The 27,521-nt window shown below is 39.1% G+C and overlaps 1 protein-coding gene across 2 annotated transcripts in view; it reads left to right on the top strand.

Moving 5' to 3' along the window:
- Positions 1 to 1,100: 1,100 nt before the first annotated feature.
- LOC109627564 (myosin-10) overlaps positions 1,101 to 27,521 on the top strand; it is a 52,489-nt gene continuing 26,068 nt past the window's right edge. Inside the window, exons 1-11 of one of the 2 annotated variants that reach the window (XM_020084160.2) lie at positions 1,101 to 1,253; positions 4,744 to 5,125; positions 10,937 to 11,093; positions 20,107 to 20,134; positions 21,595 to 21,697; positions 22,338 to 22,367; positions 22,602 to 22,616; positions 23,541 to 23,558; positions 26,282 to 26,374; positions 26,978 to 27,041; positions 27,248 to 27,346. In XM_020084160.2, the coding sequence (XP_019939719.2) occupies positions 4,781 to 5,125; positions 10,937 to 11,093; positions 20,107 to 20,134; positions 21,595 to 21,697; positions 22,338 to 22,367; positions 22,602 to 22,616; positions 23,541 to 23,558; positions 26,282 to 26,374; positions 26,978 to 27,041; positions 27,248 to 27,346 (952 nt within the window). In that variant the 5' untranslated portion in view covers positions 1,101 to 1,253; positions 4,744 to 4,780. The remainder of the gene's footprint in view (positions 1,254 to 4,743; positions 5,126 to 10,936; positions 11,094 to 20,106; positions 20,135 to 21,594; positions 21,698 to 22,337; positions 22,368 to 22,601; positions 22,617 to 23,540; positions 23,559 to 26,281; positions 26,375 to 26,977; positions 27,042 to 27,247; positions 27,347 to 27,521) is intronic. The other variant, XM_069529519.1, reaches the window with a different exon arrangement.

The raw sequence follows: 27,521 nt of genomic DNA, 5'->3' as shown, positions 1-27,521 counted from the left end.
GTAGCACTCCTAATTTTATTGTGTGCTTTGGTTGTACAATGAATAGAGACTTTATTTTCTGCTCCATACTATTTAAATGAAAATATGTGCTACGCTCAAATGCAATATGGTATAAACTGGCTTCAACAGATTGATTATCCTCTTGGCGGAAATTAAAGATATACTACAATTGTATACAGATATATATAAATAAATAAATGAAAAAACATAGTGAACAGTGAGTACAAAAACAATAAGAAATCTTATATATAGGATCACAGAATGGTGAGCAGTAGTAAAGGTTAGAGTGGTATAAAATAACATTATTATTATAGTGGATCGTGATGGTCGTGTATCATGATGATGGATCGTGGATCATGGTGGCATCTGGTAGTGGTGGTACTGGATCCTGATCGTGGACTATTATTTAAAATGAGATTGCTTGATATACAATATGTCTACTCACAAACTCTTCCATTATTGGCAATAACTACTTAATTTTTCATTACTTCTCCCTTCATCTCTATCAGACATTTTCTTATGAAAAAAAATAAAAACATTGACACGCTTTCCATTATGTTACAAACTGTTTCATCTAATCAATGTTGTAAATACTTTTATTTTGCTGATGTCCTCATTCACACTATTACACTTCTGAGAGAGGGCTCCCTTACATGTGGCTCTCTGTGAGGTTTCTACCTTGTTTTCCTCTGTAAATATGTGTCTTCCTTCCTCTTGTTGAGATCAAGGACAGAGGATATCGACACATTTTAATTTGTGAATATGGGCTATACAAATTAAATGTGATTGACTGATTACAGTAAAGTGATGTATGTGGATACAGTAGTTCTAGTTTTAATGATTTCTATAACCACATGTGTCTATATGGGATCAATGAATACAAATATCGTTGCAGATATATATGAATATTATACAATAGAAGCTCCATGCTGCAGCAGCAGCGGCAGCAGGTGTCGGCGTCTTCCTGAAGTTTTGGTGGATGGAAATTATTTTTGGACCAATCGCAACGAGGCGTCGCCCTCCGCAACCAATAGAAGTTCAGATCTGGCTTGTGGGCGTGTCCAATTACCCACCCACCCAAAAAAGCTGCGCGGCGGTGCGGCGCAGCTCCGTGTGTGACCGGCAGGAGTTCGGTTGAGAGTGTGATGGTGGGGGAGTACCACTGATGAGAGAGCGGACCCACTGACACGGCCACATTCACCGACTGGACACTGTTCGACCCCGGGACACGGCTCCTTCCTCCACTGTGTGCGGTGAGTGCAGCGGGAAGGCCCCGGGCCGGTCACTCCGGTCAGGATGTGGTGGTTAGCAACAGTGACCGTTAACGTCAGCTAGCGGATTATTGTGCCGTGACTTTACAATGATGGAGGACCGTCTGCTCCTGCTAATGTTAGCCGGCGCCGCGGGACCTGTGCGCCGCTCCTGTTAGCTCTGTTGTGATGGTAGTTGCTGTAATGTTTGTGTCGCGGTGTTTTTAAAGTTGGATGTGGAAGCTGCTGCAGTGAGACGGTGTGGTCATTGTCCGCCTGCCTTTATCCCCACCCAGACGTCTGTGAGCCACCCACACCCATGATGGGGCTGAGGAGGCTGTGAAACTCCCATCACACACAGACCCCTGGTTATTTTTTATTATATTTCCCAAACTGTGGTGGCTGAGAATAAGCAAAGCACCGATGTAGACCTCCAGTGAGCGCTCGGTTGGCCGCTCGGTGCTGGATCCGTGCATGCATCTTTTCGAGCGGGTGGGATGAGAAAGCACAGCACGCCAACTTTGCGCTAACGCTAGCAAGCTAACGTAGCCGATGCGGCTATCTGGCCTGGCCCGATGGTTTATCAGTCCGCTACTAGCTTTTTATTACACCCAGTGTTAATATCCAAACTGGGGGGTGGGGTGTGCGATATATTCGCATTGGTCTGCGGTCGGGTGAAGGGTTGAGAGTGTGTTTTCCAGCTCAGAGTGAGGGGATGCGGTGACACGGCAGCCACACTGATTCCCCCATCCCGTGACCTGACCCAGATTCACGTCTCACCAGCGCCTGCTTTAAGCACGGGTTAAATATACATGAACAATAATCAGCTGAGGTTGTTCCTAACTAATAATAAGTATGTTTGGATGATTGTGAGAAGGCTGGACCGGCGCTCTCTGTCAAACTTGTCTGTGCATCAGCTGTTGAGGGCATCAAGTGCCAAGTTTTGCAAAGTTATCCCATTGTGTCTGATCCCAGATCCGTTTGACTTTAATGGTATTAATGTTATTAATGGTGTAATTGCGTCCTATGCAAACATTTAAGCATTTGCCATTCAGCTTGAGACATAGGTCTGGAGAAATGTGTTATTGTAATAATGTAATGATTGTTTTCATGATACCTGAGATTAGATAGATGTTTACCCTGCCAAATGTTCAGCAGGACTTTGGTTGAAAAAAGTCAGTGATCAATGATCACAGTCATTAATAATCTGAATGAAAGTTCACTGTTAGGTATTGAATCGTTATTGCAGCTTTAATCACATCATTTTGTAGGTCATTCCAAAATTATTTGTCATGTTGAATAAATTGTTTTAGTTTATGAAGTAGATTTCTCTCTTATTTTTATTACACAACATAGTCAGGGTTTTTGCAGAGGCTCAGATGGTGATGTTACTGTATGTGGGCTGGTTATGCACAGGGATGGGGGTGTAAAGGCCTGACACTTGCACACCACTCTGTGTGGGCCTAGTCTTGCATATAGATCTATGGAGATAAGTTTGCACACATTATTGTACAAGGAAGAAATTCTGTGGTTTGTTTGCATTTCTGGAACAATTATAATTATCTTGGGCAGCACTACACTTAGGATGCAGTGGTGGTGCCCCTAAAAACTGTGTCTGGGGATTTGATGATGTCTGCCATGGCAAAAATCCAGTGTATAAAGAGGCTTGTCCGAGTCTTTATTTCTTAAAGGCAATCACATTCGTCTTGGGCAGCACTAAGCCCTGGATGCAGTGACACTGCTGCTGCAAAGTAGTGTTGTTGGGGGGGGGGTTACTTCCCTGCAAAGAAAACATGACTAAAAACAGTAAAAGATGTATTTATGCACAATCTAAATATTAGTTAAAAACTGCAATCTATAGCTTGTAAGTTTCTAGCTCTGAGGTTGCACGTGTTGTTTCTCGTAGCTGAAGGATTTTGAAAACTGTAGTTGGAAGTGGAAGGGGAGGAGAATGCTCCAAGAAATAGGCCCCAGGCTTGTACCTACAGACTACATCTGTCGGACTAGTGTGGATTAAACACAGGCAGCAAATAAACGCAACGACGAGACAGAATAAACTCAATTCACATTTATTTTTTATTAGATATAAAATCCTCTCATTTGATCATTTGAAATACTTTGCTCCTTTAACATAAAAAGTGTACAGTCATGTTAACTTTGTCACTGGATAAAAGAGTTGATGATCTAGGAGCCTCTATTGTGAATGCTGGTTGAGACACTAGCATTGGTTTACCTTACACCACGGTCAATAATTATTTCTTATGTTCAAATCTATACTTACTGTATAGTATATACTGTTTATATGCAAAGGAACTCTGAGAGGGTGATGACCAAGATTTTTGTACTTGTAGTATTTATATACTACAAGCCCCTGCTGAGATATGACAAGCAAGCAGCAGCCGCCATGAATGACTGTAATAAATAGAGCCCCCCATCAGTCAGTCAGACATGCCCTAACCCTAATATTTCCTCAGTGATACAATAATAACTATCAGTCACCATGTAAACTTTGGAAACAATGGCATTAGCTTTTGAGACCAAAAATGCAGGTTTTTGATATATGACAGGTTCCAATTGTTTAAGATGCAATCTGAATGCTATCACCAGCATTAAACAGCCATTAGAGCAGCTGCATCGTCATGTAAGCACTTACCTGCCAGCTTCAACTTTCAGCTCTTTTAGTAGCAGCTTCTTGAATCAATAATCGTCGTACTAGTAATGGTCATAATGTAAGTTATTCTCCTACCACCCAACACCTCACCCATCGGAGATTAAGCTATAACATCTTTTACGGCTGTGAGATGTTTCCTGATATAGGTCACTTCATATCCAGATAATCACACATATGAAATGAAATGCGCCTTTCCACACGGAAAGGCGCATTTCATTTTACATTTCATTTTGGCTGGGTATTCTGTATTCTGTACGTCACTTTCAAATCCCCTGAATCTTGACCATGTAAATTGAGGCCACATCTTTGCACATGTAAGTTATGATTGCAGCAATAATCTCCTTCCATTTCAACGATTCTTTGCCATATAGTGTGCCGTGGGCAAAAGCCTCTCACAAATACATCTGAGTCTGGGGTTGTTACAGCGACTCCATTTCTACTGTTTGAATTGGTTTATCGGTGGCAACAGAGGTTTGTGCTGTTTGAGTCTGTTGTGAGGACTGGCCTGTGGCATAATTTGCAAAGTTGGTTTTCTGTGTCATACTCTTAATAACAAGACCAGACCTTAAACTCTCAGCCTACATCCAACCTGTGACCTTTGTGATCTATTTTGCAAATCAATTGTCAAGGATGCTTTTTTTCCCTATAACTTTCTTGAAGAGTTAAATTAGAAGAGACATCTATAATGTCAGTTGTAAAAAACCCGCTTTAGCACAAAAGTCTGTCATGCAAACGACTTCATCTTTCCCCTACAGGATGAACTGCTTTACATTAGTCAGCTGCATGAATTTTAAATGTAGCTTTTTTCTCTCCTCCCTACAGGTGGCCAAGTGTGTTTTGCCTCTGGTTCCCAGCAGCAATGTCACAGAGGAGTGGGCAGGAGGACCCAGAGCAGTACCTTTTTGTGGACCGCGCCGTGGTCTACAACCCGGCTGCTCAGGCCGACTGGACTGCCAAGAGGCTAGTATGGATCCCTTCAGAACGTCACGGCTTCGAGGGCGCCAGCATTCGAGAGGAGCGTGGGGATGAGGTGGTGGTGGAATTGGCAGAGAATGGGAAGAAGGCAGTGGTCAACAAGGATGACATCCAGAAGATGAACCCACCAAAGTTCAGCAAAGTGGAGGACATGGCCGAACTCACCTGCCTGAACGAGGCATCTGTGCTTCACAACCTCAAAGACCGTTACTATTCTGGCCTCATTTATGTGAGTATTTCATAAGAAATGAAATTACTTCTAAATAATTGTAATCATCTTATTTCACATTCTAGAAACTGTAGGTAAATGATAATTTAATTCAAGTGATGTATCACTTTGTCAGCCTAAGAATTAATGAAAGCTTTGCCATTAAATTATTTTAGACAAACAGAGAGATCAAGTATTGTTATTGCAGTCAATATCATTTCCCCAGTAATAGTTGAGAGCTGAACTGTCAGCAACAATAACTTATTCCAGGCATACGTGGCATGCTTATTTAACACATCATATCCATTCTGAGCAAAATCTCTACATATCATATCCATAGCATCTCACACTTGTGCCCCTGAAGAGGCTCAGAAACAAGTGTTCTTTGATGAACAAGCCGTTATAAGCTCCAGATATCCCCTCTGATTATGCCTCACTTACTGACATGCATTCCTGGAATAGTCCAGACAGAGCTTGTGGGACACTTGACACCCAGGGAGGAGACAGGGGCCGAGGGGTTCACACATACAGACCCAGTCACAAAGACAGACATGAACTTGGCTAAACTGGGTTTTACTTGGCAAAGTTTAAGTAGGATGAATATTTGCTTATCCAGTCATGTTACCCGATTATATACATGTTGAATTATTATAGAATATAGACGCTATGGATATTATTCATCAGCTGTTTGCGTTATATTTTAAGGACAATTGTTGACTGCTGATACATGTGGAAGCATAATGGATGAAACCATGACATTGAATAAAGCATTAAGTCCCTTGGTGGATTAATAAAAAGAAAGAATTCATATGTAACAAATATTCCCACGTTGGAATAAACAGCAGCTTTGTGGTATTTCTGCCTAAAAATATTCCTAAAAGATAAATTGATTATCAACATTAACACACTTGTGTTTTTGTCATTTGACTAATGTAGATGGTGACTCTTTTTTGTGTTAATTATGATTATTACTGCATATAGATACAATGCACAAATATGATACAAATATGAATTCCAGCATAATAAAGGGAAGAGAACTCAATAAGAAATAATACATCATCAGTATGTAACCATTAATCTTACAGACTTAAACATAAACATTCAATAAAAGCAACATAATAGACTGAGAAATCTGAGGTACATTGTCATTGTATGTTCTGATGCTAAGATAGTAAACATCAACAGAGTCAAATGTTAATGAATGTTAATAATTTAGTGTTTGCCTCTCGCTTTAGTTAAACAAAACAAAACAATGACATCATAAGTCATTGTTTCCTTAATGAAAGGCTTACCCTGTTGACGTCAGCATGGTGTGGGGGATGTTAGGAGCAGACAAGGTGTAGCAGCGTGAGCTCTGCCATGCGGTCACTGTCTACTCATGGCTCCCTGCCAGAAAAGTGATCGGTTTGCTTGTATCTCCTGAGAGCAGAAGTTGTTTGTCACAATGTGAACACAACGCGGACTGTACAAGAGTTTCTAAAGGAATTTCTTTGACTTAATTCATTGCTTATCTCTTTGTAAACATGTTGACAACAGTTAAAAGTCAGTTCCATTTCTCACTTGGGGAACAATGAGCGATCAGGCATTTGTGCAACATAAGCTTCAACAAAGTTATTACAAATGATCTTTTGTATTTATTTATTTAATTCAATATTATTTTTGAGCATTTTTTTAGAGGGTGTGTAGTAGAGAATTCAATTACCCCCCAGCCCCATCTCTTAGCTCAGGGAGCCCGGTGCTGAGTCACATTGTAACCAAACTGCCTTAAAAGAGTTCTTTGTGTTTGCTGATAAGCAACAGCTCAAATAACTAATATATTTTTCAGTTTTGTTCATGGAAATGTCTTTAATGTGTTAATGTTTAATTACAGGTAATCCATGTCAGCATTTAAAGTTTTTCCTGTTCTGCAGGGTCACATTTTTTAAACCTGGTCCAGTTTGTGTGCTCATTAAATTTTTCTGTTGTTAAATTACCATGTTTTGTGAGTGTGAAAGTAATGATTGTAAGGATTGTTAAGAGATTTTAATTTGCATGCCTGGAAAACTCTGTTGGTCAGCTGCCTTTGCATTCCTGACTCTGCATGTTTTCCTGTTCTGCTTTTAAAGATTACATGAACTTTTAAGTCAGAGCAACGAGCCATGACATAACCTGCTTCGTGACTCCCATCCACTCAGAGGGCAGCGGATGGAAATGTGATAATGCTTGAAAACTAATTACATTAGAACATAACTTATTTGCATTAGAGGATAGGAAATAACCATTTTTATGGATTGGCAGGGATGAGAAACATTTTGAGCTTGAAAATGTTTTTTAATGGAATACAGTCCTTTATCATGCCTGGCTTTTCCGATTAGTGATGAAATATGATTCAGTCCAGTAGCTGAGGAGAAAGCAGCACTGGATGTAATAAGGATGTCACTATATGCACATCCTTTGTTGCACTGGTTGTTCAGAGTGTACATTCTGAGGAGGATGAGTGGCTGCTCCAGGCTGAGAGCCTTGTGGTCATTGTGCCTACCTCCTTCTGCAGCACCAGTCTTTCTGTCTATTCATAAGAGAAACATGATCTATATTCTTTCAGTTTAAAAAATTAAGTAGTGCAAGGTTTGGATTTCCATATTTAGATGTGATAAGTTCCTTATATTCACATGGTTATGTCACTGGTTACTATCCACATGTAGATCATGATGCTGCAAGGTTTCATCAGTAGAAATTAGAGATGCTCCGATAACATTAGTTCCTTTCATATACTGTTTCTGATACCTGGACTTTGTGCATTTGCCTTTTTCCTTTTTCCTCAAATACTCATTACTAATAGTCATTATATTTAATAAAGGCTTGGCAGGACGCCATTCGATTTATTGGCATTCATTTGTGTGTGTGTTGTAATGCTACACTTCCCCTGCAACAATGACAGGTTTGCCATTTTAATCAAATGACATTCAGTGATATTATGATGCATCTCAAGATTTAAAGGTCCAGTGTGTGAGATTTAGGTGAAAGGGATGTATTGGCACAAATTTAATGTAGAATAATCCTCATGATGTTTTCACTAGATCGTTTCATCTAAATTGTATGAATTGTAGTTTTCTTTACCCCAGAAAAGGTCCTTTATATTCAAAAACTTTATATTTACGTCGAGGGGGTCCTCTCTACGGAGGCCACCATGTTTTTTACATTAGTCCAGACTGGACAAACTAAACACCTTTTGAGTTTTTATGACAACTGAAGGCTACCACAGTTTCTTTTTCATGTTTGGAAGGAGAGGGTGAGGTGAGGGGTGTTCAGCTGCAACATGCAACTTCAACACTAGATATCACTAAATTCTACACACTGTACCTTTAAAGTAAATATAGAGCTGTGAGAATCTTCATGGTCCTTCTGGACATGATTGGAAATTACTTAAATGTTTTGTCAATTTTTGCAAAGGCATGTCTTTATTTGCTTGGGAAATCAGTAAAGATCCTTGCATGGTTTTCAGGGTTTGAAAAGACGTTGTAAAAGCCCACTTAGCCCAGTTATGTCGGAATGGAGGGCATTGATTCAGAGACCCCTGGATTTTCTCCCTCTTTTCCCATTGAGAGAGGCCCTGTTGCTAAGCAAAACACTTATTTGGACGTTTCCAGACAGCTGGGAAGCCTTTCAACTGTGTCAGAGATCTTGTTTATTTGCCATAGTTTCTCTGAGTACTGGGCTCAGAGCTGTTTTTTATCACCTCAAACCCATTTATCAGCTAAAAGTAACACACAGAGTCAAATGTATTTCAGCTTTTAGATGGTGTTGACTGATCAGACTTTCCTTTGTGCAAACTCTGCATTTTGATAAAAGGTACCACAACACGCTGGCTGGTGTCTTGTTATGCCTGGTTTTTCAGTCATCCAACCCCTTTGCCCTCAGAGCACCACTAATCCCCCCAAATACCTTCTGGGGTCCACCGTCAAGGACAGCCAGCTGAGTCATCCCTCTCCCCCAGTGCCTGTGGCCCATGCTGGGTCAGGAGCACTGATCTGTCTGCCTGGCACTGTGCCCACGTAGGGGGCCTGGGACAGGGTTATTACAGCAGTGGCCCGACGGTACATCCTACTAACTGAAGTTGATGTTTACAGTCAATGCCAGTTAGAAAATATTGAGTATCAGTCCTAGTTACGTCAGTACCAATCAGCAATGTAAAGCAATGTAAAGAGTTTGACTGGTGTTTCCAGGGTAACAAATCTCTGCTGTAGCTGCACAGAGTTGTGTCTAAAGCATCTGTGCACATGGAAGAGGTTGAGAGGGGGTTTGATGGCCATCTGGTGATCTCCCCTCCACCTTCCACACATGAGCTACAGCACCTCACATCCTCCACCGGTTACAGCCTTTCTGTGTCACTCTTATATATAAATGTCTCAAAGTTATAATGTCAATCCCCTTTCATCAATCAGAATTTGTAAAGTCATATTTTAAGGTTCATTTAAGGAATGATCTCATAATCATTATTTTGACACTTAGCTATATATACTACAGTTTTCAAAATTATTCTTTTGCTTGTTTTTTTCTTACCATAATAAATGTTTTACCTGAATATAATCCAAACTTCTGCCATGTTATGGACATTAAATGACAGTATTGAGATATTGTTCAGCCCAGCATTGCAGTAATCTCCCAATTTCCAAATGTGTTGTGTGAGTGAATGTGTAGTGTCAACCTTCAGCCAGGTGACAGTTGTAATCTATTTTTAGACATCACTCACACTGTCTCACACACACACGCACACACACACACACACACACACACACACACACACACACACACAAACAACCACAATCCACTCTGCTCCCATAGCATGCTTTGGTCATGTCACCATTGTTCCATTTTGACAACCTGTGTTTGCAGGCCCTGGGCCCCCAGCAGTCCACTCACCCAACCACAGACAACATTATTAAAAGAATGTGGCTTTGCAGCCCGGCCAAGCACACAAAGAGCTCTGAAAAGTGTCAAAAGAGTAAGGGATGCAGTGAAAAGAGGAAAAGAGTGGTAGAAAGTTAGGACTACACTACAGATAAGAGGATTTGTGCAGTAACATGTCCGGCAGGACTTGTCAGTAAAGGGAGAAACAATTATCTTAATAGAAAGCATGCTCATGAGTGGCGAGAGAGCTGTGATGTATTCAAAAGTTTTTATCAGTTAAAAAAATCAAGACTTCTGATCTCAGTCATTGATATGTGAGCCTTAATCCAACAGCATCTGCTGTTTACTGAGTAACCCCTCAGTTTGTGGAGTGCACCAGAAGCAGCAGACATGCCAGGGATTAACCCTGTCCTCCACTCTCTGTCTACATGTCTGTCTGTATCATACAGCTGAGCCACTAATATACTGTTGTGAATGAAAATTTCCAGCCTTTTAATCTGCTTTCAGCTGTCAGTCAAAGGATGCCCGGTTAAATTTGAACCAGTCTAATGTTGAGATGGGAAATACTGTACACTGTCACACATACTGTATGGAAGGGATATGTGAGCGGAGTAAGAGTCTTAAAGACTGCAGGACGCTTGGCAGTGAGCCAGCTCTCATGTGCCCCGCTTTCTGGATCATACCAGAAAGCGGGGCACATGAGCAGAAAAAACAAAACATGAGTTGATATTTTGTTCTGGATTCACCATGCTAACTGTTGTGATAGCAGAAATACAACTCTACTTTATCTTTATAGGTAGTAATATCTGCATCCAGTAAAGTGCAAGGTTTCTATGACAGTCCACTTAAAGGATCTGAGTCTTTTTTGTGCTTAGTCATTGTCCATTTACTGTCATCGATGCATATAGATAATGAAATACTATATGTTTTCTTTTCGTTTTATAGACATACTCCGGTCTCTTCTGTGTCGTCATAAATCCCTACAAAAACCTGCCTATCTACTCAGAGAATATCATTGAGATGTACAGGGGCAAAAAGAGGCATGAAATCCCCCCACATATCTACGCAATCTCAGAGTCTGCATACAGATGCATGCTACAAGGTAAGTCTATGTTACTGTTACTGATTATGTCAATCCACCACACTTACAGGAATTAGCACTAAACCTGACATTGAAACATCATTGACTGTCAGTGTATTGGTTTCAAATGTCTTCTGTTATATTGTAGCCTGTTGGTTTTAAAGTATCATAATTACACTCTGCCTGCTGATCCTCCTTTAAAAGGTTGCTTCAACTAACCATATGTACAGATTACACATGATGGGATTATCACTCTTTGAAGGGTTTTCTGTGTCTGTGTTGTGTAATTGTGAAACAATTGAATGTCTCATTATCACATGAAGAGACTTTACTTGTATGTCCCTATCTCCTTGTGTCTCAGGCTACATACTATTAAGAGCTGATTGTTTTAATCTTGGATTATCTGTGCTACTGTGTCTGCTTTCTTTGCTGTGCTATTATTTGTGCCGAACATTGCTTTGAATGTTTTAAATTCATCATTATTTTTACACATTGTGCCGAACATTGCTTTGAATGTTCAACAAATATGACTGGTTTCACTGCTCTGAAGTTTTTACAGATCTTTCCTAGTTACATATTTGGGTTAAATCTTTTGAAGTCACACATTAACTGCTGACATCGCTGTTGTCTGTGACGTCCATTCTGCCCTGGTTTTCATATTAATTCATTTTGGAAAATACAATTTTGAAAATGAAGGCGGTCCACACTGGATGATGTCTTCAGAGATCCTTGCCTGGTAGTTGGCAAACTTCCAGGCACTATGGGCAGTGACTGACTGGGATCAGACCAGCGAGAACAGAGAGGGTGACCCCATTGCACTCCACAATAGATCCTTTGTGTGATTTGTGAGGGCCGACCAGTGGGTTGGTGACAATCTGGAGAGTCCCGTCATTTCTTTTAGACTTTGCTTTTCCCATGTTGGTACACAGCAGGAAGGTTTACTGTTAACATGTAGTCCTGATTTTTTTACCACACAGAATTTTAATGCAGGTCATGAATTGTAGAATTCAGCTCATCATTTTGTCCTGCTTGTTTTTTATTGTCGCATCCACCTCTTTTTTCTCCACACTCTCTATTAATGTTTTTAAAGGGATGGACATGGATGGTCAACATGTTGGTTTTGTTTTTATTTCCACATATTTGTGGATTTTCTTGCATCTTTATTTGGAATGAAGCAATGACCTCTGCCCTCGAGCATTTCAAAATTCTGCATCCACTTAGTGTATGTCTCTTAGAGCAAAGGGCCGACTTGTCATTTTTTGGCACTGCTACTCCAATCCTATCAGAATTAAGAGTTGTGGTTGAAAAGGAGGTTTATAGGTTGGGGATTAGTGGTGGCCAGCTGCTGCTCAGCTCTGGCCTTGAGCATTTCAGCAACCTGGTCAATATAAATAAATATCCAGCTGTATAAATAATCACTGGTGTTTTTTATCCTTTCTCAGGTTGAAAGTTGAAGTTGAAAGTCATTGTAAAGCTTAATACTTGCACAGATGACATCAACATTTTTCAGTGTCAATACTTGGGGTTGCAGGATTTTTTGGGCAAATTAAAGCCAATTAAAGCCCTGACAAATCAAGACACTTTATTTCTTTGATTCAAAAATCCAATATTGTTAAAATGCAGTGCTGCATCATTGTCTGCTATGGTCTAATATAGTGTTGAAACAGTACATCTATTAATCGATTTGTCAATCGCCCAAAAATGTGAAATTTCAATAACTCAACTAATTACTTTAGTCGTTCGTCAGTCATCAACCAACATTGGTAATTTTCATCCACAGAATTTGTTAAGATTGTGTTTTGGAGTGATAGCTGGACAAATCAATCTGTGACACATTGGTCTCCTGAGATTGTAATGACCTTTTTTAAAAACACATTTTATATAGATTAAACATAGATAGATTGTAAAAACAAAAGAAATAAAAAGATAATTATCAGGGTATAAACTGTGTGACTGTTATATGATATGTCATTTTAATGCCATTTCAGAATGATTCATTTATTTTGACTGATTAACACCAGACTTTTCACACTTCATGTTTAGACCCTCCAGTGGTGCCATCTGGAAAAGAGAGAGAACATTTTGGCCTAATAATTTGTTGCCCCTAATTTACGACACTCGGATCTTTGCAGATGGGCAAATCATACATGCGGCTGAAGGGTGTCTGAACCTTGCAGCAGTCTGTTAATTACTGCAACATTACTGTGAAGCCAGTCAGTGCTCTGTTGGGAGGTTAAATGTGGTGTTACCTAACAAAGACTGGGTGTGTCGGCAGACTTCTAGAACTTGGTGCACATCTGTTATTGATTAGAGGTCCACATACTTTTCATTATTGCCCTCGCTGCTCTGCTGATGTGAACTCGCTGACGTACAAGAAGCTAATTTTATCATATCTGGAAATGTGTAGTTAGAAAATGCTGCTGCTTGAATGAAAACATGTGTCGAAGAAATTGGTTGTGATGGATTCCAAGAGTGGACATGCATCAACAGCACTGCAACTGTCCCTAGGTGTGGGTGTGATACAGGGGGTCTTTTGTTTTGGTGGAAATGGAAAAAGACCTCCTACTTGAGTCTCTCCTGAGTGTTTAATCAGGGCATTAGGTCAAGTCCAGCAAGCTTAGTGAAGCTTTCCCTAAAAGTAATAAGCAGTTCTCCTTATCTCATTTGTTGGCGCCATTACAGATATTAATAAAATATCAAATTAATTTGTGACTGATGTATCTGTCATATTGAGATTTTTTTTAAATTAAAAACAAATTGTGTGCAAAGTTCAGATCTATCTAGACAGTCCAATATTTTTGTGTTGGAGTGAATAAAACATTAAATAATGTTAAATAATTTCGAGTTCATCAAGTTTTTGTGTCACTGGCCAGTGTTGATTATCATGATTGACCAGTGAACATGCCCCTCACCCGAAAGACAGGTACAAAGAGAGGGCAAGTGTTATGCTCAGGTCTGTACCCCTTCTGAGACCAGCATGTCCATTGCAGAAATGTGCATAGCTAAAGCAGACACCACCATTAAAATGCAGAGGTCTGCTGGGTGGGTTGCCAAGAATGGTAAAAACCTAATGGATGTTTTGAGGGTCCACTGGACCAATGATGCGGCAGGACCTCTCCCGGTGCTGCTGACGGCCACTCTCCATCTATGACAGACTTTTTGTGTTTGTGAGAAAAGGGTGGAGAGTGAGAGATGGCCATAGGGCTGCACATAGCTCTACAATGAAGAGCCAAACACTAAGTTATTATTATTATTAATGTTATTAATGTAATGTATGAGATGTTAAAAATTGTTTTTGGATCGTTAGGAAAATATGGAGAGACAGCTATGACTATGGCGATTCACACAGTCTATAAAGGTAACTAATGGGAAATACAGAAAATATATTATTGGCCTTATCAGTCAACCACTGATATTAATTGTTTGAAGAATGTTAAGTATGTGCCATGAAGTCCTCAGTGAACTGTACAGTGTAACCTATACTGTCAGGAATGTGTGATAAAACAAGCTTGGGAATGTTTATGCGGAATGGCCTACAGTCTCAGCAGACGCTGGACCACCTGGCATCAATCATGTTCATAGCAAAGAATAATAGCTTTTTGAACTGAGGCTTAATACAAGGCTCTTTCAACCTCAAACCTCTTCCTGGGCACACCAGAGCACATTAAGCACACTGGACATTTTTCCTAATCTTTGGAAAGGTAATCCATTACCATATTTTAAAAAGATACCACAAGAAGCTAGGGATTCGGTACAGATTAACTGTAACTGAAAGTTGTACATATAACAATAATTACAATAAAATGCTTCTATCCCATTTTAATCTAATCTAATTGGACAGGTGACTAAAAATACCCAAGGAGGATGTCTAAATACAAGTATATCTTGACTGTGTCGAAGCTAAGTAGCTCATAGAGACGTTGCGTGCGTCAAGATAATCCCTGTTTTCAGAGACAGACAGACATAGACGTACAGCTCTTCTAAGAAGGATTTCATCTAATTTAAATTAAATCAACTAATAACCAGAATCCCTAATTTAATGTTCCAATAAAATAAAAGATGTTGATTCATACAGCTGAGCATGACTGAATATTAGTATTCTCGGCTCGTTCAGAGGTAGTGTTTTATGTCCATGCAGCATGGCCATTCTTAAGGAATTTGCATTTTAACTCAAGTTGACGATTGAGTGTAAACCTTTTTGACATTTTGTAATGAAATGTCTCTTCAAAGAAAGCCCACCAAGTTGTTTTGATTGCCAGAGCTGCTTAGTTTAGGGCTACAGTCAATCAAAGAAAATCTTGGTCCATTCGTACATACATAATCTGTATGTTAACTTAACTGCTCACAGCATGCTGAGTGCTGAGTGCATGGTATCAAGTAGCAATATTAATTTAAAGGAGTTATAAAAAATATATTTACAGCATACTAAATCATTTGAAGCTAATTATTAGACTTAAAATCAAAACAGTCACAGTGAATAGAGTTAAAAATTGCAGAGAATGTACATGCAGTTTTTAGATGATTTGTCTTGTTGGTTATCACTGTTACCTTTCTTATTCAAGTCCCATGTACAGACATCACCTGGTGTCTTTTTTAATTCATCTTAATTCTTCTAAATTCTAAATCTTTAATTATTCTTCTTCCTCTTATGTATATTAAATCTATTACCTTCAGCATGGCTTATTTCCCCTTTCTCAGTGATGTCCTGGCCTCTTCCCTCTAGTCACCTTTATTTGGCTGCCACACTCAAGCTGTCTTCACTCATTTATTTTTGCACCTAATGTAGACACTCACTTGAGTGAGTGAGCCAGTGTTCACACACACTTAATCTCCAGATCAGATTTCATTACTTTCTTTCTAAAATATGCTCCATGTAAGAAACCAAACTCTCTGGATCTCCACTGCATTTGTTTCCATCTGTAAGTCCTCGGCTGAACTATCAGTCCCAGTTCTGTCCTCACCAGGGCTGCTTTCCATTAGAGCCCTAAGAGGAAAGGTTTTAAATCATTTTATAGTTTGACCTAAACCATACTGACAGATACCCCTGTGACAAGGGATAGTCCCCTCCCTTTGTCCAGATTTACATGGTTTTCTTACGCAGTAGTAAAAATTGGTTTGTGCCACTGAAAACACATTGTAATCAAAGTCTTTTTTTTAATAGTCACTAAAGCCCCTTTGGCACTGTGTCATAAGTGTAACTGCTCTGAGGTGTTAAACTAATAAACAATATCAAGTCTATTCTGCCTTATACAGTTTTTTAAATGCTCAAACAGACATTAGAAATCCAGAATCATTAAAAAATCATCAGTAATCAAATGTTTTCGTTGCTGTTGATAGGGTTAACCCCAACCCGCTCCATCCAGTTGTGCTTAAAACCCCATCCTATATTGCCACAGGGGATTCTATCAAAGAAATCCACCATGTGCTCGTGCATGCATGGTCATCATGTGATGTTAAACCAGTGCAGTAATTTTTAGATCTGGATATCATGCCAGTACCACTCTGTATGATGCTGAAGAGGAAATGTGGTCTTTGATTCAATTCATTCATTTTACAGTTGACTGGATGCTCTTTATTAATTATTAAGTTATAAAAAACATTTATAATGGTTGGTTGATGACTTGTTTAATATCTTTCTGTCTGTACTTAAGCAAACATCATGAGTGGCAATAAAACACCTCTTTTTTTCATAGACTCCACAAAGACTAAGATCTATTTCCTCCTATTTATGAGACAGCATCATCATGCTCATTGATTTGTCATTATTACTCGAAACATTTAGCTGCTGTGTAAACAGCCACATAGGTGTGAAGGACAGGTGTCTGAGGTGAGTGTTTGTCCTTTATTGTCACTTCTAAATAAAGGCATTAGCCATCGGTGGCAGACACAAGGCCGGCCCAGCGTGCCACAGCCTCACAATGAGCTCACTGTCGTGAGCTGAGATCAGCTCCCCGTCCCCCCCCCCCCCCCTCTCCTTCTCCCCTTCCTTATAGGAAGAAACACCACATGCAAAGCTGCTGTGTTTATGTCAAAGCTGCAAGACATCGTCCCATTTTTCACAACTACTCTGTAAAGCTGTTGGCGCAGACATTTTCTATTTGAAACCTTTCACAATTCCTTATTTTTTCAATCTGTAGATCTGAAACACATCGAAGCATGCATTATTTTAACTTTGAAAACATCTTATTATTTTTATGATCTGAGTTTTTGCCCCTCAAAAGATGAAAATCAGGTATTAAAAGAGAAATTCAATCTTCTCAGCTGCTAATAAAATACTATTATATGTCAAAGATGAATCTTCATTACCCTCCAGCATGATGGAGTCATGTGAAGCTGGAAAGAGCATTACCAATCACACGAAACCCACAAAAGAGTCTTTATGACCATCAAGTAAGGTACGGAAATAACAGCCCCTGTTTGGGTAGTTGTCATCTGCACAGACCAGAGTCCTCTGCTGGTAATCAGCGTTTTACAGTCTGGACAAGAGGCTGTTAAGGTTGCAGCAGTGCTGGCAAGTTGGTGAATGGAATCGAACAGTGCCATCAAAGAGGGGATCATGTCTCCTCTGTGTCTGCAGCCAGCCCGATAAAGAAGACAGGTTTCTGAGCCGCGTTGTGTTTGTGTGTGCTTCAGATAGGGATGTGAAAGTACTGAAGTCAAAGAGGTGGGGGCTAATGGGGGGGGGGGGGGGTCATGCATATAGCAGCTGTTGACGTCATGGCTGGTGAGAACCTGAAGGATTGGAGTAGCCTTAGCTGCATGCATGTGTCAATCCCCCTTGTTACAATGCTTAACTGAAGAAAGTGCCTGGTCGAAGCCAGGAAACCCAGGTTGTTCCCAGCTGTGTTGTCAGTCAGATAACCTTCCATCATTTTACCCCAAAGGAACCCAGTCAGCAGTTCAGTCCAGGAAACCTTCACCTCCAGCAGAACTGTCCAGCCGGGGACATTGCGTTTACGCAATAAGCAAAATATTTACAGCATGGCTTCAAGTAGGGACCCCCCCCACAATGTGGCAAAGTTTCCTCACATTCGAGGTAATGACTTTAAGTGCCAATATGAAGTGAGCAGTTCAGCCAGAGTGATTTTTCCCTTTTGGACTATCAGGTATTTCACAACAAAAAGTAAATATATAAGAAAAATAGATGTAGTTTTGATTCAAACACATTCTCACTTCCTCACCCTTCATTTGTGTGTGTCATTATATGCATGAGGTAATTCTGCATACTGTAAAGTAATCTGGAACTGGGCAGGGCCAGTGCCCCCTGGCCCTGCCCCTGTGCAGGTCTATTTAATCAAACACAGGATGTGATGGCTGATCATTTTGCATTAGAGTGGTTTGCCACTGATTCAGGAACGAATCACAACTAATTATATTTTGGTATCTTTAATATTAAGCTCAATTCATTTTCATCATTTACAAGGTCCTGTTGTTTTTCAGCCATTTTCCCAGGAGATGTATGAAAGCACTTCAGAAAACCACAAGGTCTTTTTTGAAAACTTGTGAATGTAGAAATTGGCATGATCACTACACAGCCATGCATATTCTCCTGAGTCACTGATGGCTTAGCTCTCCTCAGTCAATCTACTAATGTAACAGCTTGCCAATCACCAGTCACTTGTAACTGCTTCAATTATCTAAGATGCAGACTCTGCAATACAGTTACAGTATTAATGGCCTGTGAGCTCAGCCCCCTCAATAAACAGACTCTTGCTCATCAAGTAGAGATAAAGGAAACTGTCTTAACTTGAATAATATGGGGTAGATGCACAATTAATCTGATGTATGTTCCTTTGCAGTACATTTTGAGGAGCTAATTTCTGCTTCCTTGCATGTTTACAATGAAATCCTGCTGCATTTTGTTTTTGGGGATAAAGCCAGATGATTTTATAACATCTCCTATTGGCATCGTTATAATTAAGGATTTTCAGATGTGACTGAGACAATTAATCTTTTTTTACTTAATTGAATTTGAAATCAGTTTAAACTGAAACTGTTTCTAAAGATGAAGATAGGAGACAGGGTCAGAGCTTTAACTGTGAATATACAGTGCAGCATCAAGTCTGCACAGTACAAAGAGTCTGAGGACCTTTATCTAGTATTCAGACAGTCAGCCATGTGACTGGACAGGAGGCCTAACCCCTAGGGCGGGGGGGCAGTAGAGTATAAATAAAGTTTTCCCATGACATCATCACACTTATTTTCCCGTGTAGGGCCTCTAGATTATCTTTTTTATTGCCACATGACCACAAAGTACCCTCAACACTGAATGATGATTGATGCGATCGTTTGATGCTATGTTCTGTTTTAAACTCTATTTTACTAATCAAGCCTTTATTTTTATATGTGCTCCATTACAATTGTTTACATCCTGTATATCAAAACAAATGCCAAAAGCACAGTAAACTTATTCAAATCTTAAATCTATTCAACTCAATGAGAAATGCATGGTTATGATAAATCATTTTAATAAAACAGTACGGGTACTAGGTACTAGTAATAGGTACTTTAAACGTTTTTTCCAATATTGAGTCATCTGAAGTTGATCTTTATTAAATCGGATTATGGGCTGGCGACAAAGTCTCAAACTTGCACTCATAGTCAGCACCTTCTATGTGCTCATATAAAGCTGACATTACAGTTGCCTTATCTCTCCCATGCAGTGATTTGTCTTCACAGTGCTGCTTTTCTGGGTGATATTACATTTTAGGAAATACTTGTGGGGAAATGATTTGATGTCTGAGCTTTATGAAAAAAATTGCCCTAGAAGAGTAATTTTGTTTTTCTAATAAAAACTGGTCTCAGGCTGTGAAGAAAAAAGCTTTAGATCGCAAACTGACATGCACGCACTAAGCTCGACTTGACCTTCAAATCCACAACCTGCTGATAAGATGTTTAAGTCACACAGGGTTGTTTTTTTTTTGTGATGTTGTCACTCAAACCCTGTGACAGCCGAGGCTGAATCAAAGACAAACTGCTGAGGTAACACTATTTTTACCCTCATCGCCTTTCTTCCCTCTTCTTGTCTTCACAGATCGAGAGGACCAATCCATTCTTTGCACGTGAGTATGAAGACTTATTCCATTGCTGCATGAGAATGAAAAGCCCTAAATTGTTTGTGCTCTGTTAAAACTGCTGTTCTTTTAACACTCTAAATTTATTGTTAGGTTCACGGTTCATTCATTATTTGCATGCATTTCCACTCACTAGCCTTGGAAATAGCATCATGTGTTGCATTATATTCCACTCAAGCATTTTTGTCTCAATTAGATTAAATGACTATAAAACATTAAGTAACTGGTAATTTACTCCCCTGCATTCTTACATGTGTGTCACTAACACTGACCAGACTGCCACTACTTGAGAGAAAATTGAGAAAGGAAGGGTCTGAGAAATGTCTGGCATGTCAGCTCCTCAAACAGCATCTTTACAGTGACAAGTGTCGACAGATGACAGGAATGTCCCCAAGGAAATACCAGAGATAGAGGAACCATACCAAAGCCCTGTTCTTCATTCTGTGTGAATAGCAAAGTGTTAGCATTATTTTGTTCCATGTTTATACATACAAACAGAATAACTTGAATATTTCACTTTGATTCAACACCACAGACAAAAGCCTAAAACACATTAAAGTGTATTGTTATTTATCTTGAGACAAGGACATTGACATAGTTCCCCTTCATTGATGATGTCTTTACTTTGGGTTAGGGTTGGATTTATTTAAAGCACTAAAAAGTAAGGAGGTGGTCCATTGAGTTGAGTTAGAGTTGTCTTTATTTTTCGAATGGATAGTCCTACAATTTTTACAAACTTTACAAAGCTTAATCCGTTTTGGCCCTGAGTTACACAAACTGATAGCAAAATGGTATGGAAACATAAAATATAAACAAAATGTCTCACAAAACATGATTAACTCAGCACTCCCTGTTTTAAATGACTTGTCTTCTGAACTGGGGGAGCTGAAGAATGTAACACCCGACAGTCCAATGCCATCACCAGAGACACTGACACAATCCCTCCATGATTACCCTTCGTGCACAGCAGCAATGAAACTGACAGCACTGACACATTACTTTCTCAGTCCTAACTCTCAGCCACATCACACTCCCTCAGCCTGAAAGCAAAACAATATTTTGCGCATACTTGGTGTACGTGAGTATGCATTTATTGTAAAACCTCAGGTATGCTCTAAATCTAAACTGCTCCCACAAAAATTTTGCATGGCTTGGAGGATTTGACATGATTGTATTTCTGTTTTTTCTATGCCACAGCCACTGTTTGACAGCAGTTATGAGCAGGCTGACTATCCACACGCCCACAACCAATTTGAGTTCTCTGAATAATTTATTTTCTTTGGTGCAAAGGAGAGTAGCTCTAGAAAATCTAAATAAGAGCAGTACATGTTTGATCCAGTGTCACCTGGTGGCTTGGGTATAAATGTCTAAGGCTCATTTTAAAAAGTTTCATGTCTCGTTATTCTCTCTTGCCTGTGTTTTGTTTGTTTGGTGTTCTTTTGTCTCAGAGGTGAGTCAGGAGCTGGGAAGACTGAAAACACCAAAAAGGTCATTCAGTACCTGGCACATGTTGCCTCTTCCCACAAAGGAAGAAAAGACCACAACATTCCTGTGAGTATTCTTCATATTCATGACTCTGATTCTGACTGAATTTTGCTGGCTTTAAGTTGTAACCTAATCATCCCATAAAAAGGGGACGGAATACAAATATCAGTCGAGGAGTTGTCAGAAAAATGAATTACTGTCATACGTTGGTATGTCTATATGCCCCTACAACTAAATATATTATAAAGCTGCTTTCAGACGTGCTCTGGAGTCCAGACATTTTCTTGACATTTTCCAGAGGGGCTGTTTGTGAGCAGGCAAATGTCCAAGAAAGCTGTTCTGGACATTTTCTAGAAACTGTGAGAATTTACATGTCATGTCCTGCCTCTGGCGCGATTTGCCCAGACGGCACCCCTCACCTGAATGTCTGACTTAGACAATCTCCTGCTGCGTTCTTCATTTGTCAAACTTTACAGAGTTCATGTCTGAAAACAGCGAAGCTTTTCTACAGAAATAAAAACTCACATGTGAATCCTCAGAATGCTGCAAATGGAGAAACAATAGTTAGAAATAGGTACTGGTGGGTGGGTTTGTTTCGGGCTTCGCAGTACAAGTATCAATACCTATAGTTGGCAACATGACTTTGTGCACTGAATGTGTGTGCACACAATCTAACAATTTGCATTTGTTTATCTGTAACAAACAGCCAGAGTCACCGAAACCAGTGAAACTGCAGGCAAGTCTTTATGCTTTTTTATACACCCATGTTCATGTGCATGCTACACTGACATTTTCCACTCAAATAAATATTATTTATACCCTTGGCTCATAATATATCTGTTGAGTATGAGCCTAATACGAGATCATCAAATGTGTCAGTGATGCCAAGGATTTCACTAATTATACTTGATAAATTATTTTTTTTAAATCCTGAAAGGCATAATTACAAATTACTTTTTCTCTCCATCAGGCTCACAATGCTGTTGTAAGTACATTTTAAAACTGGCATGATTATTGAGATTACATTGTGTTTTATGTTAATGTGACATAAGGTAAATGTGCCTGCTGTTAATGTGGTTCACACTCAATGAAACATAGTCACATGTATGTTTGTTAAGCTGTTGTCACACATTAAGTCAGCTTGTGTTGTGTGAAGCATTATAATCTTTTCTGCCAAAGATAAAGGTAAAAATGCTGATTGTATTCAGTGCAGTTGAAAGTGTTATTGATCTGTGTTGTGCACTGTTTACAGACAGAACTAGTGGCCACACCTATCTGTCCTAAAAGCATCAGCTAATCAGGTTATGTTTGAGTTTACCTTCAGTACTGCAGTAATTCTCAGTGCTGGCCCATTAGAACCCAGAGCCCAGCAGGTAGTCCTTACAGCCATCTCACCTGTGACTGAGGCTCTGTCCACAGGTCACAAGTACACTGGTATTTTTTTTAAAACATAGCTTTTTGTCTACATGTAAATAATGTTTTACGTTACTGAAAATTAGAGCCCGGAAGATATGGATTTTTCGGGACTGAGTAAAAGATTAGTAAAATAGTTAAACATCCCTTCATGTGAATGGAGATTTTTCATTTTAAGAACAGAGGAGAAAAACCTGTGTTTATACAAATACCTGTGTACGTGTGGACAAGGCGTGAATACTGTTTGCAGACAATGAATTATGTGTTTACCAACAGGACACCAGCAGTGATCTTGGTATCGAGTGCCGGATTCATAGACCACTGAAATAGTATAATAGCACCTTTTGCTAACTCAGTTGACAGACTGCTGTAGATTGTGACACTAATTCTTAATTTCAGAAATATTCAGTGTAAATTACAGGTTCACTTGTTTACATGACATCAATGCCGTTTATTATTTTCTATAATAACAATTGAATCTCCCCATATCCTACAGAGTGGACCCCTGTTTTATGTGAGTAGTATGTAGTTTCTCACCTATCTCACCTCACTTACAATATGAAGGGGGCACTTCACCCACTCTGTCGCCACCTACTCTCTAACCTCAGAATAACTCACTAATACCTGTTCAATTCACTGATTGTGGGTTTTAGATGCTTTCCATCCACTTTATCCCACATGCTATAGTTTGCTTTTACTTTTGCTTTCATTAATAAATAATTGCATCACTGCTTTAATTGTCTTTTAATAAACTAATGTGCTTGATGAAGCTGATATATCTTGTTTATTTATGTTTATGTAAAATGCAGATTATTGACTTAACATCTACATGTAAATAATTGTATAATCAGATATAATAATAATAGTGTTACTACTAACAGTAGTGTTATATATTGATACAACTACATATTTGGGCATTGATCAAGTTACCTATGATCACATGATACTGTTAAGAGGTATGTACTGTAGCTGCCTAAACTGTTGTTCAACTTACTTACTAACAACATGCTGGGCCAGAAGGACAATAATGTTACTCAGATAAAATCTGATCAAGAACATTAAAACCAATTATCAATTTCAGTGCTTGTACAATGCACAAACAATATATAAATATTATAAATATATATTGATCTTTTGTTGTATTGCTATTGATGAAAATGTATTAGTATTGTTTTATCACCCAGTCCAACACGAACATACAGAGAGTTTGTTAAACAGGATATGGCCCAAATTAAGTTCTTTTCTTATTTTGTGTCTTTTTTTCGTAAAAATTTATTTGCAGCTCACAGGCATATCATTATAGACAGTGAAATCAACTGCTGCTGGTTTAAACTTTCACTTGTTAAAGCCTGTTCATTCTTTTACAATAACCCTCCAGATAAAAGAGATAGATTCACCACAGATATTTAACCTACATTTATGCTAAATATAATTGAAATAGTGTGCTGGTTTTTAAGAAAGCTCAACTTAATCACTTGATGTAGACTTTCTTACATAAAGTAGGAATCAGCCCAAAGAGCCTAACTGAGTTCTCTGCATTGGCTTGTTTCCATTTAGATCTAAACGCTTGGTGCCCTTTCCCAAGAAATGCTCTAATTTGTCTTTCTGGTAAAAAGCACGACTTGCAATATTTTTGCTGCACCTCGTGACTCCTGTAGCAGATGTTGAGCAGTGAGAACAACATCCTTGACTGGCCTCTGCCTCGGAATATTTAGTGGTACAGTTTTGATGGATCTTCTTTGGCTGCACTAGGCCTGTCCTAAAACACTGCTCTGCTTTGTGGCCAAACACGCTGCACGTTAATAAGAGACAAACTTGTAGCTATCAAAGTTTACAAAAAAAAATTGTGAGGGAGATAGTTAGGATTCTTTTTTAGCTTCAGAAGCTTTTGGATATTTATAGTGTTGACTTATAATGAGTCAGATTGCTTGCACAACAATTGGCAGTTTCTGGTGGAGGAGCCGGCTCTGACGCTGTCAGATGTCTGACATATTCACTTTGCTATAGAAATGTGGGTCAAGCCTCTAAATGCTGCTGTGCTGGACCCCCCCTGGTGTTTGTAATCTGCACACTGTGCGTACAATAGACCACACAAATGGGCAGAGGTTGCCAATGAACCATTTTAACCACTGAGTTGCACCACAGGACTGTGTTGATGTAGAAACAAAGGCTTTTGGGTTAAATCCTCTGGCCTCTGTGGGCTTTGCCTCTAATCTAATAGCTGGAGATGGTCCAGGTTTATCCAGTTCAGCCTTGCTTCATTCCAGCTGCTCAGAAACTCAATTAAAAGCAGCCCATCATGCTCTCCAACTTCAGATCACATTACATGTCTCACATACTAACCAAATGCTGATTCCTCAGTTCCTTTTTGTGGAAAATGGCCTCTACAAACCTCCAGTGAGCACAGCGATTTTTGACGTAATGGGAAAATATTTCACTTAGCCACAAGAAGAGAAATAATGGAGCAGAAGAAATAGTTTTCTCTCTTTTTCGTGTTGGATTCAGTGGTCATGACAAAGCCCACAATGTGGCTCAGATGGAAACATAGCGGACCACCTGTTCAAACATCTGTAAAATATTCTTTATTTTATTCAGCATCTCAAAGCATCCAATTTGACCAAACATAGGGTTTCTGTTGTGCATTGTGGACACATTCCCCATGACATGATACATTGCATGTCTGGCTTTCATAACAGCAAAAGAAAAATTCCCCAGAAATGTTTTCTCTATCACTATTGACCACATCAATAGTCCCCATTCAGAGCAGGACTCAGATCAAATTTTCTTTTCCATCTATACTTCAGAAGATAAAATGGTGTTGGCTAGGTGGTTTTTGGAAGGTTTGAGATATAGTTTTACAATAACCATAATCAGATCAAAAGCACTCTCTCAATTGTTTAGTCTATGAGCCCAAAGGTAAAGTCTCAACATTTGAAGGTCAAAAGCCAACAAGTTTCATATCCAATGTTAAACAAACATTCAAACATTGAAAAAAAAAACAGTTTTGAAATATTCCAATAATGCTACTCTTGATATATCCATATACTGTCTTTATGTGTGTGTGAGTTATGTAATCTTTTTTTCTTTTTCTGTGTAAAACACAAGTCTTCAGATGTCTGTGTCTGCATGTACAAATGTCTTTTTCAGTTGTCTGCTAAAAATCACAATTCATTTCTCTGCATTTTTTTCAACTTAACTTTCATAGAGTAACAGAGTGCTGCTGTAATTTTTTTTCAGGGGGAATTGGAACGTCAGCTTTTACAAGCCAACCCCATCCTGGAATCTTTTGGCAATGCCAAGACAGTGAAAAATGACAACTCCTCAAGATTTGTAAGTCAAGAAAATGTATATTCATGAAGTGAAATAATTAATTACAACCAGACTTGGTGGAAAAAGAGCTGAACAAGTGTGATGAGAACTACCTTTAAAGACAGATACCATGTTTGAGAAAAAAACTTTTGGTTTGTTCCATCCACTAACATGGAGAAGGCAAGGTTTATGACCTCTACTGCAGCCAGAAACCGGGGTGCAATCAGAAAGCTTGGGCTTCACTTTTGGAGAGCTGTCATATCGTTTATTTTTATATGCAGTCTATGGTCTCAGCACCATCATGGCTTTTTCTGTTTTCTTTTTTTTTAAAACAAGTCAAGATTAAACTGATTGAAAGTAATTGGCCATACAGGCCATATAGACACACTTGCCTGTTAGTATATATATTTTAAATATTCAAAGCTGTTTTACAATCAATACTCTAAATATAATTTTGTACTGTATGAAATAAAATTATCAGCCCTGTAAATCTATATCAGAGTTCATATTAATGGAGGAAGGGCCTCAGTGTGTTTAATGAGAGTCATTACGTTGCAGATTGATTCCTGGTTATCTTGACTTGACTGCATTTCCTGAGCATTTGTCTTGTGTTGATCTCTACAGGGGAAATTCATCCGGATCAACTTTGATGTCACCGGATACATTGTTGGAGCCAATATTGAAACCTGTATCCTGTTTTAAAACAATTTACTACTCATAAAGAGGCTAGTCAGGAGTGTTGCAAATACAAATATGCTGTTTGTATTGAATTAGATTTTTAGTTTTGAACCTGTAATCTCTACCAATTTGAACTGTACAGAAGGAATGGAATTTTGTTTCTACATCAAACTAACTCACCAAGTAGATATCTTTTCCTTGACTAGTCTGTGTTAGACTTACTGGAGAAATCCAGAGCTATTCGTCAAGCCAAAGATGAGCGTACCTTCCACATCTTCTACCAGCTGCTGGTTGGAGCTGGAGAACACCTCAGATGTGAGTTCCACCATATAAGAGCTCTTTATTCTTCTCTGTCTGTCATAACTACAGCCTACAGCTGTTCTTTCCAGTGTAATTACTTTATGTGCAAGGGTAACATATCATTTATATTATTCAGTAAGTATTAACTACTAACAATGTATAAAAATTAATGAAAGCTCAGTCTCATCAG

This window comes from Paralichthys olivaceus, chromosome 8 (assembly GCF_024713975.1).
Source record: "Paralichthys olivaceus isolate ysfri-2021 chromosome 8, ASM2471397v2, whole genome shotgun sequence".
NCBI classification, from domain to species: domain Eukaryota; kingdom Metazoa; phylum Chordata; class Actinopteri; order Pleuronectiformes; family Paralichthyidae; genus Paralichthys; species Paralichthys olivaceus.
Note: the sequence above shows the minus strand (reverse complement) of the source record. Positions and strands in the feature narration are given on the sequence as shown.